This window comes from Diaphorina citri, unplaced genomic scaffold (genome assembly GCF_000475195.1).
Source record: "Diaphorina citri unplaced genomic scaffold, Diaci psyllid genome assembly version 1.1 scaffold4514, whole genome shotgun sequence".
In the NCBI taxonomy this organism is placed as follows: domain Eukaryota; kingdom Metazoa; phylum Arthropoda; class Insecta; order Hemiptera; family Psyllidae; genus Diaphorina; species Diaphorina citri.
Genome location: NW_007381912.1, coordinates 1 through 11,263, shown reverse-complemented (window position 1 = coordinate 11,263; position 11,263 = coordinate 1). Strand labels below are relative to the sequence as shown.

Genomic DNA, 11,263 nt, shown 5'->3' with positions numbered 1-11,263 from the left:
CGAGGTTTTACCCTCTAAAATGTCGCTCCCTAAAACCGAGGTTTTACCGAGTAAAATCACCCTCCCTAAGAGCGACCTCGTGACTCTCCCCTCTAAGATGTCCGTGCCCAGGACCAGCCGAGTGGACTCTGTGGTATCGAACCCGCGGCCCCCAGTGACGAGGCCGAGTAGTTTACCGTACAGGAAGGCTGTGGTCGGGGTGGAGAGGAGGGCTGTGTCATCGTCTGTTGTCAACAGGAGTGTTCCACAACCTCAGCCTCCTAAGTAAGTCATAAACTAGTACTTAGTAGTGAGTGAAAATTGGATGAGACATATTAATTCCAACCCTGTTATGTTAAATATTTCAATAAATAGACAAAAAAAAAGAGGTTTGATAGAACGAACTATAACAAGGGACTTCTTAACGTACTGAAATCAAAGAGAGAAGGAAGACAGGATAGGAGGAAGTCAGCCGTTCCGAAAACGAACCTTGTACGTGTAAAATAAAATTCACTCCGGTCGGGAATCGAACCCGCAACCTAGCACCGTGCTACCTTCCAAGGTAACTGGGCTGGCGATGTAAAGAATTATTCCATTCTAATCTTCCTCACCTTTTGCCGTGTTCAGACGGGGTCGGCGTTTTTCGTCAGCCTCTCAATCAGCCCTAGGGTGATTGCTTTGGGCTGACAAATTTTACGAGTGGATGCTCTTCGCACTCAACCTTTGCTATTTCTTTAGCTAGAGAAATTCAGGCTGGTATCCTCCTTGTTCAAAGTCCCCCAGCCAGACGTTAATTCTAATCCATCTCTCCCCCCCTCAACAGATACGTGAAAACCCTTTCACACCGTCTGCCCTCAGACAATGGCCACCTGTCCTATAACTCTGGCGAGAGGCTCAAGGTAGTTCTAGAAGTGGATGACAAGTGGTTGTTATGTTGCCGAGGTAGACAGAAAGGTCTGGTGCCCCGCTCCGCTGTGATTCTGTACTGACATCTACCTGCCGGGGAATTGATGCGGGGTGGCCGATAATTAGGTACCGTTCAAGGGTGTTATATAATTGGGCACCTACCGTTCAAGGGTGTTATATAATTGGGCACCTACCATTCAAGGGTGTTATATAATTGGGCCACCTGCCGTTCAAGCTTTCGAAGTGTCCTATAATTGGAGTACTTGTCGGTCAAGGGTGTCCTATAATTGGGGCACCTACCGTTCAAGGGTGTCCTATAATTGGGTCGCCTACTGTTCAAGCTTTCAAAGTGTCCAATAATTGGTTCCGTTAGGGGTGAAACGCTCCGATGAGGTGTCTGCTATTTGGCCCTCGGGTTGAATAAGAGGCCCCTCGATAGTCCGAACTTTCTCATGAGGTGTCCGTCATTTGGGCCCGTTGTGGGTCAGACTTGCCCTTATGGTGTCAGTTATTGGGTTCCGCGGTTCTAATTTGCCCATAATGTGTTCGATATTTGGGCCCTTGGGGTTCAATCTTTCTAATGAGGTGTCCAATAATGAAACCCTTTGATCAATAACGTTATAATTCCTTTTATAGAGGACTTTGAAAATTGAATGTTGAAAAGTCCCCGATGCTTTACAACATCTAGTACTAAACTTCGACACGAAATACAAATCTAGAACGTAACTTCGGTACAAAATACAAATCCGTACATAATTGTCGGTATAAAATACAAATCAAACTAAGTAGTAAAAATCAAACATAAAGTGGAGACAGATAATGAATAGCAAATAGCTTTATAGCTAGCTCGATAAGGAATTCTAATATGAACAAGTGCAAGTTCAGTACATTTCAATACTTTTGTACTAATGTGAACTAAGATAACGTACGAGATTGGGAGAACCAATTTGTACGAGCCTAGAGTACTTGATAAACTAATGAAATGTACTAATAAGTACTAAATACTGATTTAAAGCTATGAACCGGTATTTAACAAGATGCGGTGATGATTAAATTTAATAACTAGCATTTAACTATGTACAAAAAAAAAGGTTAACAAAATACCTATAAACTTATTTTAATGCCTATCTACAAAATATATTGATTTATTTTAGTACCACCTACAAAATACATAAAAGTAACTGAAGACCAACAAAAGAAAAGATAGATTTAAATAAATTATTTAATGAAAAAATATCTGGTGGATTTTTGAAAATTTAGTGGATTGCTTTTCAAGCCAGGCCGGCTTAAAAGTTTCTGTTTCAAATTAATATTGATAAGAACTCTACACTTACACCTATTGACATTTATAAACCCCTCAATCCTTATTTCTTTTATAATTTATTAATCTAAAGATGAAAATCCTATTTACCCGGGAGCCTTTTGTACTTGAATTTGTTATTTTGATTTATCTCTTTCGAAAAATAAATAAATAAAAATAGATTATTTATCTAAATTTTAAAATGCAATATTTTGCTCTGTCTCTACCCCTATAAATCTAACTAAATTGTACCGAACATATTTATTGGTGATTGTGATGATAATGTTGAAAGCCTTATTTTAGACTCTTCCTGTAAATAAATCTGTCTGTTAATATTATTTTAACCCTCTTTCATTTTAATTGGAAAAACTCGTGTTTCTTTGTCATTCTTGTATAACACTTCCAAATGTCAGATTTTCACCAAAGATTTGACCAGAGGTTAAAGAACTAACTAAAGGTTTGTATAACTGGAGTTTTTTAAGTTAAAACTATGTAGGTTTTGTGTAACTTTTGTAAGGATCTTCCAACTCTAAATTGTATAACTGGAGTTTTTTAAGTTAAAACTATGTAGGTTTTATGCAACTTTTGTAAGGATCTTCCAACTCTAACTTGTATAACTGGAGTTTTTTAAGTTAAAACTATGTAGGTTTTATGCAACTTTTGTAAGGATCTTCCAACTCTAACCTCTAGTTAAAACCTCTAACTAATGTAACCTCTAGTTAAACCTCGGTTAACATACCTCTAGTGAAATCGGCGGTGTAATCCAACCTAAATGTTTAGGAGTGTACTGTTGCAAAGCTTTGTTATTGATTGTAACCGTTGGGAAATTGTTTAGGTGTTTCTTAACCTTCTGTTTATTTTTGTTTGTCTGTTTGTTTTGTTTTTCGTCTGTTTCTTTTATCATCTTCCACGGATGACTCGGTAACTATTCGATCATCCATAGTAAAAAAGATGAAATATACAACATTAGAACATCTAACTAATGTAACCTCTAGTGAAATCGGCGGTGAAATCCAACCTAAATGTTTAGGAGTGTACTGTTGCAAAGCTTTGTTATTAATTGTAACCGTTGGGAAATTGTTTAGGTGTTTCTTAATCTTCTGTTTATTTTTGTTTGTGTTTGTTTTGTTTTTCATCTGTTTCTTTTATCATCTTCCACGGATGACTCGGTAACTATTCGATCATCCATAGTAAAAAGATGAAATATACAACATTAAGTAATGTTTATACAACAAACATTGAAGTTGTATAAGTTCTTGTAATACTGTTCATTTAATACTGATAAATTCAGTATCTAGTTAGAATATAATATGCTTTTGAAAAGTCACCTTTTCAATTTAATTACAATTTATAAAATGCAAGTGAAATAAAATTTGCTTCCATTTCGTTTAAGTGAAATATTTCAATCCTTTGGGGGTCATCAAAAACGTAAAATTATTTCATATAGTAAAATAAAATAATAATAATCATAAATAAATTAATAAAGTAATGGAAAAAAGAAAAAGTACGCTATATGCTACAATTTTATAAATTATATATGTACATATATTTGGGGTGTACATACAGTGCTTTTGGATGCTTCATTTGCAAATTTATAAATTATATATGTACATATATTTGGGGTGTACATACAGTGCTTTTGGATGCTTCATTTGCAAATTTTGCAATGCTATTGAATTATTTGGGTGTCTACGATTTTTGTTATTTTGTGCTTGGCTGCAATACTGTTTGATGAAAAATCACTCTTTTGCTTGTGATTATGTCATTAATGCTCCGGGTCACATTTGATGAAGTTAATCCAATTGGATTAAACAATCGTGATTGGTTAATTTTAATCCCAAAATCTAAAATGAACCAATCAGATAGCTTAAATCAGTTGTATAAAACTCGTGATTGGTCAATCCAAAATCAACTTCTTTTAATCCACCTGGATTATCTCAAAGTGTAGTCCCGGGTAGTAAATTCATTTATGTGTGAATAGTGTGATCGAAATATGTTCTTTATATAATTGGATTGGATCAAGGTCCTTGTACTTACAAGTTTGTAAAGCTTTTGCATATGTTAAATTATTATTATTTTTTCTGTTTTTCGTTGTCTTTTGCTTTTTAAAAGATGTCCGGGGTGGAATTTCGTTGTTCTGTTATGAAGTAGTTTCTTTTTTAGTAATTTATGTGTGAATAGTGTGATCGAAATATGTTCTTTATATAATTGGATTGGATCAAGGTCCTTGTACTTACAAGTTTGTAAAGCTTTGGCATATGTTAAATTATTATTATTTTTTCCTGTTTTTCGTTGTCTTTTGCTTTTTAAAAGATGTCCGGGGTGGAATTTCGTTGTTCTGTTATGAAATAGTTTCTTTTTTGGTGAACTTTCAGTATTCATAAACATAAACTACGCAAATGCTTGTTTTTATTTCACTAGTATCTATAAAAGGTATTTATGCGAACAAAATCGCGAAATCCGCGAACAAAATCGCTAAATCCGCGAACATAATCGCGAAATCCGCGAACAAAATCGTGAAATCCGCGAACAAAATCGCGAAATCCGCGAACAAAATCGCTAAATCCGCGAACATAATCGCGAAATCCGCGAACAAAATCGTGAAATCCGCGAACAAAATCGCGAAATCCGCGAACAAAATCGCTAAATCCGCGAACATAATCGCGAAATCCGCGAACAAAATCGCGAAATCCGCGAACAAAATCGCTAAATCCGCGAACATAATCGCGAAATCCGCGAACATAATCGCGAAATCCGCGAACATAATCGCGAAATCACATAGGTACGATATGTACATAGGTACGATAGGTGATAGGTAACATACCTATTATTAACAAGCTGGGTCCGTCCCTCCGGGAATTTTTTAGCCCGTAGTTTATTCGATCATGGTTAAAGAATACCTTTGTACCTACCTAATTTGTTTAATATTCAGTTTATTATCATTCTTGATTTGATTTTTTTATTTTACTTTCATGTAATGATTTAAAATCAAGACTAGAGCCCGTTCTCCCTTTATTCCCAATATAGTGTGCAAGTCACCCATCCATTATTCAAGACTGGAGCCCGTTCTCCCTTTATTCCCAATATAATGTCACCCATCCATTTATTGGCCTTTCTCGGCGTAGCTTAACATAGGTGACGCTAAAACCGGTCTTAAATCCTTAAATGATCGACTGAAGTGTTATCTAAAGCTTTCTCGCTTTGAGTTCATAGGTCGTCGCGACAAATTTCGAGATCAGAGCTCATTTGTGTGAGAAAATGTGAAAAAAATCCCCCAAAAACCAGTTTTTTTGGTTTTTTGGCTTTATGGTTTTCTGGGTCCACTATACCTTTTATTATTAGTAATAATAAAGAAAGGACGGACTAAAAATCTAATAAAACATCAAATCCATTCATCCGTCCCGTAACTTCTCTACAAAATGTATAGTGTAACTTCTCACTTTATTATAGCGGTGAGGTGAATACTGTACCTTGCTTCCTGCTATTCATCGTTAGTACATATTATAGTGTAACTTCTCACTTTATTATAGCGGTGAGGTGAATACTGTACCTTGCTTCCTGCTATTCATCGTTAGTACATATTTTTTTTTATTTGTAGAGAATTACCATTCTCGAGGTAACTGGTATGTACTCTTCGCAGTATAGGTGTTTCGGGATTTCGGTCCTGTTTCGCTATACATTTTTTGCGGAGATGGCGTCGCTACGCGTGAGGTTTGTCTTGGGGAAGTAGTAGTGATTCCGGGAGTCACAGTTGTCGTAGAACAACGCGCCTGTTGGGGGGATAAAGAGGTTTTTTTGTTTGAGCAAAGCTGTTACGAATGTTCACATGGAAATAATGGTTGTGACGGTACTATGTTTTCATATTGGGACTGGGATTCGAACCCGAGCCCTCACATTAGGAGTCCAACGTTAAAGACTTCTAGGTACTTACCTAAAAGCTTGTAAATATTTCTCATAGCTTAGATCCCTTGATTACCTAATAGGTAACTCATTATCAAGTTCCTTGATAGAATACATAGCCCACAAAATTACCTCTTTTACAAGATTATTTACACTGCGTTTGACGATAATAAGGCTACTTTTAGACCCTAGAGTTGCTTGAAATAAACAAATTATTTAGGCAGGAAAAATAGGAATTTTTATATTTATGAAAATAAGGAAAGTAATAGGTAAATAACATCATCATCTAGGTACTTCGCCTTTTCCCATGTTGGCGTTTATAGTCGGTCCACCTATCTACACCATTGGTGTTTTTTCGTCAGGATGAACCAACTAGGTTTTGGCGAGTTTATTTTTACGGAGTGCGGATGCGGATGCCCTTCCGCGACTCCAACAATAATATATGAAAAGCAATCCAATATAATTCTGGTTGAAAAAACAATAGAATAGGTAGGTAAAGAACATGAAGTTGGGGTATATGATTACCAAAACAATATTACCAATATTGTTGATTTTTTTTCAGTGTCGGAGCGCCACCAAAAAAAAATGTGTAAAATTTAAATTTGTACCAAATAGATCAGTTGCGCTTACTTGGGTGATGTTTCAAAGTCATAGAGCAGGAAAAATGAGGACCAACGGTATTTTTCTTTTTCTTCTACGACTTCTAGATCCCGGAAAGTCATAGAGCAGGAAAAATGAGGACCAACGGTATTTTTCTTTTTCTTCTACGACTTCTAGATCCCGGGATAAATCGATTAAAAAATACCGGTAAATCGTGAACTAGCGACCTCAGTGACCTGCCTGATCTAAGCTACACGTCTGAAGCGACCAGTAGCGGCACTAGAGGGGGCAAGTTCAAGCGGCTGCAGCAGCGGTGGGAAATGCTGAGTGGTACGCCCCTACAGACACCTGCCTCTAGTCCAGTCAAAGTCAGGTAAAATATTCTGTTTTTATTATATTATTTACTTACTAAGCCAATATGTAAGGTAAAAAATAGAAAGTAAAAACTAAAATTAGCTCATACCTCATGTGCTTGTTTAGAATTTAGATGAGGTTCTCTCTTTAAAGAGCTTGAAAAAGGAAGATAATTTCTCCGCGACTTATACAGGGTGCGCCAGACACTGTGAACAGCTTAGGGTAGGTAGATCTCATCATTTTCAATAACACTGTTTCTCATTTTCCTGACGTCGCGTATTCTTCTTCTTCCCTTCTCAATACAAGAGCCAGAGCACAAAATCTTGATCTTATACACATGGGACTTAATATCCAAAATGTTTACTCAAATTGTACAAATATATCACAGTTCTATTCTGTATTGTATTAATATCTATACCTAACTTCTCTCCAATGTGTTTGACTAGGCATTACCAGTGTAAAAAGATTATTGAAAGATGGAAATTGATTGCAAAGGAGACACTTAGTAATGCTGTGAAATCCACAAAAAGTTGTGAAAAGTTTTTTAGTAAACTTTCAGTATTCATAAACATAAACTACGCAAATGCTTGTTTTTATTTCACTAGTATCTATAAAAGGTATTTATCTATTTCTTAAAATGGACATCAAACCTTTCGAATTGATATTACTTCAGATGAAACATTTGAAGAAGGAAGGAAAAATCATTAAAACAAATCATAACAAGTAATTCCGCCCTACAAGTATTTTGTCAGGTTGTACATACAATTGTTTTATTGTTGGCTTTTGTAAATTTTTTCTTTCAGCTCTCCTTTTGTTTAAATTCATCTTTGAATTCTTCTTCCTCCTGTACATTTTTTTGCCTATGATTTTGTTATTTTTCTTTATTTTATGGATAATTTTCAAATCAATTATTTATAATTTTAACTCTTAATTTTATTTTTCTCTTCATTTACCAAGCTTTTTAATTTGTTTTTACCCCTAGTCATAACTTGAGAAGCTAACTCTGTCTTCTTAGTAAATCGTAAAGGCTCTTACAAATTACATTATCTAATACCATAATCAAATGTAAAAGAGAATAATTCTATTTATTTCCTGTAAATATTCCTGAATAACCCGTTGAAAATCTCACATTTATCACTGCAATCATTTTTGTTTAAACACATTTGACTTAAACCCGTAATTTTACCAACAATACCCTAAAAACAATACTTTCTCATTACCTTGTATAGGTTCCCTATACGTAAAGGTAATAGAAAGTAACAAAATACGTAGATATAAATAGGAACAATATATCCTAAAAAATCAATAATACCAAAATTAATATCATTATTACCAAATTTATAAAATGAAAAGTAAAAATCTAATAAAACATCAAATCCATTCATCCGTCCCGTAACTTCTCTACAAAAAAATATAATAAGTAGTGTAACTTCTCACTTTATTATAGCGGTGAGGTGAATACTGTACCTTACTTCCTCCTATTCATCGTCAGTACGGTGAGGTACAGACATATTTTTGAGGTCTTTGAAGCTATGGTACGCCATTTAAAAATATTTAAACCCAAACTAACTTCTTTCGAAAATCAGAGATTAGTTTTCATATCCTTCAACCCCAACTGACTTCTTTTGGAGAATAGTAATTTAAATAAAATAAAAAATGATAAAAAGAGTTTTCATAGCGAATAGCTTCCTAGTGACCCAAAAGACCCAAAAAACACCCCCGACCCAAAGTTGTGACTTTCGATAGAAATGAATAGCTCACCCCTAAAGGGGATTTACCTAAAATTATTCAAAAAATCGTGTCATATTCATATCCTATTCTTCTTCTTATTCCTTATCATTTCTCTTTCCTCGCAAGTCTCACACTGGGGTGCTTTCACTTTGGCTTTCTGGTATTTGCTGAAGTTTTCATAGCGAATAGCTTCCTAGTGACCCAAAAGACCCAAAAAACACAACCCCGACCCAAAGTTGTGACTTTCGATAGAAATGAATAGCTCACCCCTAAAGGGGATTTAGCTAAAATTATTCAAAAAATCGTGTCATATCCTATTCTTCTTCTTATTCCTTATCATTTCTCTCTCCTCACAAGTCTCACACTGGGGTGCTTTCACTTTGGCTTTCTGATATTTGCTGATAATGTCTAGTTCTTCTGATGTATAGTTGACTACCGGTAATTCGGTTGGGAACTGAAAGAATGGTTCGGTCCGGATCTCACGAACCACTTTGTAACCTGGAAATGAAAATAGGGTGAATCTGGTATTACTTGGGCTGACTTTTTTCTTTTTTTAGCCATTGGCTAGAGTTGGTCAGTTTAGTCAAATCCCTGATGCAGAAGATAGCAGACAAAATCATCGAAAAATGTGGACATCGTGCCGGGGATTTTTTTCCGTCAAAGAATTGTCTTTAACAGTTCAGAGAGGAAATGTGGCGAGTTTAATAGGGATGTTGGGAGTGGCAGAAGAATTGGAAGAGATGTATAAAATATAGAGTAATACGGACTTTCGGTAAACGTAGAAATGAGGGACAGAATTGTCCAAGTGAAAACACGTAGGAAAAGTGGAAATTTTCCCTTTCCTTGTTCTTTTTTTAGCCATTGGCTAGAGTTGGTCAGTTTAGTCAAATCCCTGATGCAGAAGATAGCAGACAAAATCATCGAAAAATGTGGAAAAGTGGAAATTTTCCCTCTCCTTCAAAGAGAAAAGAAAATTCACTAGAATGTACCTATGCGTACTAAATTTGGACGAAAGAACTAGATAAAAACAACAAAATGTACTAGATTTGTACCTAATACCCATTCCTAAAATGTACTCAATTCATAAATTGACGAAGTGAAAGTCACTATCTGTTGATCCATTAGTAGATAAAAACAACAAAATGTACTAGATTTGTACCTAATACCCATTCCTAAAATGTACTCAATTCATAAATTGACGAAGTGAAAGTCACTATATTCTGTTGATCCATAATATTGCCATTAGTAGATACCTACTTATTAAAGCTATAGGGGTTAGCGCGTCTTCCTTGTAAGCGCTAGGTTGCGGGTTCGATTCCCGCCTGGGGCGGATTTTATCCTAAACAGATAACGTTCGTTCTCGGAAGGGCTGGCTGGCTTTCTACTATCCTGTCTCCCTTCTATCTTCAAATTCGGGACGATAAGACCTTGGCAATTTCAGTTCTCTCTATCAAACCTCTTTGGAAAAAAAAACTATCAGTAGTTTTTAACGTCCCCCAGCCAGCCAGACTTAAGTCTTAGCTCTGTCTTCAATACTTACACAACTTATACAGATAGCTCCCAATCTGGTATCGATCCAGTATAGCTTCATCCTTAGCAGCGGGATACTTGAAGTTCTTGAGGAAGTTAAAGTACCTCTTCTCTACGAACGGAAAAATCGTCTCCTGTAGTTTCTGATTCACATGGGCAATATGGTGCCGATATCGTGCTGAACTATTATCGTGTTCCCGATCCCATATCTCGTTGATATCGTTAGAATCGTAACTGATAAAGTTCTCTATCGTGTAGAACCCGGGGCGCATAGCGTTGATACTTTTCTCCTGAGTGAACACAATGTCAGTCTCTCCCCCCCTCAACAGATACGTGAAAACCCTTTCACACCGTCTGCCCTCAGACAATGGCCACCTGTCCTATAACTCTGGCGAGAGGCTCAAGGTAGTTCTAGAAGTGGATGACAAGTGGTTGTTATGTTGCCGAGGTAGACAGAAAGGTCTGGTGCCCCGCTCCGCTGTGATTCTGTACTGACATCTACCTGCCGGGGAATTGATGCGGGGTGGCCGATAATTAGGCCACCTACCCCGTTCAAGAGTGTCCAATAATTGGGGCACTTGCCGTCGTTCAATTGGGTCACGTGGGGTGAGACTTCCCTATGAGGTGTCCCATAATTGGTGCACTTGTAATGGAGCAGTTGCAAATGGGTAAAAATTATAAATAAATGGTCGATTCCTATGTAAAAAGTTGGGAAAAATCCAAATCCGAGGTAAAAACTCCGAAAAAATAACTTTAAAAGGTCGAAAATTTAATTTTTATAATGAAAGAGTTCAAAGATTTGTGACGTCAGACTTAACGCAGTTGCTATTTTAGTCCGCTAGGTAGCGCCACTATGCAAGCGTGCTAGCGGAAGAGCAGAAAGATCTGCGCAGAAACGTATGCGCACAAACACATTAATGCGTTGCCTGCGAGGGAGCTTTGCTCGGGACATTTGATGTGACG

General features: G+C 36.5%; 2 protein-coding genes across 2 annotated transcripts; one reads left to right on the top strand and one right to left on the bottom strand.

Moving 5' to 3' along the window:
- Positions 1–6: 6 nt before the first annotated feature.
- On the top strand, positions 7–10,965 carry LOC103521096. Its single transcript, XM_008486201.2, has 3 exons — positions 7–264; positions 803–1,011; positions 10,839–10,965. Exons 1-2 carry the CDS (start codon positions 20–22, stop codon positions 966–968), a joined length of 411 nt encoding a protein of 136 aa, XP_008484423.1. The 5' UTR covers positions 7–19; the 3' UTR covers positions 969–1,011; positions 10,839–10,965.
- On the bottom strand, positions 9,008–10,572 carry LOC108253901. The gene is made up of 2 exons (XM_017448704.2): positions 10,311–10,572; positions 9,008–9,268 (listed from the first exon to the last, which is right to left on the bottom strand). The coding sequence occupies exons 1-2, from the start codon at positions 10,570–10,572 to the stop codon at positions 9,078–9,080; spliced, it is 453 nt and encodes a 150-aa protein (XP_017304193.1). The 3' UTR covers positions 9,008–9,077.
- Positions 10,966–11,263: the final 298 nt, after the last annotated feature.

Excerpts from the sequence above, each read along its gene's own strand:
- LOC103521096 (XM_008486201.2), top strand. The coding sequence starts at position 20 with ATGTCGCTCCCTAAAACCGAGGTTTTACCGAGTAAAATCACCCTCCCT. Across the intron at positions 265-802 it reads CCACAACCTCAGCCTCCTAA|ATACGTGAAAACCCTTTCAC; the intron begins GTAAGTCATAAA and ends CCCCCTCAACAG.
- LOC108253901 (XM_017448704.2), bottom strand. The coding sequence starts at position 10,572 with ATGCGCCCCGGGTTCTACACGATAGAGAACTTTATCAGTTACGATTCT. Across the intron at positions 9,269-10,310 it reads GAGCTATCTGTATAAGTTGT|GTTACAAAGTGGTTCGTGAG; the intron begins GTAAGTATTGAA and ends TTTCATTTCCAG.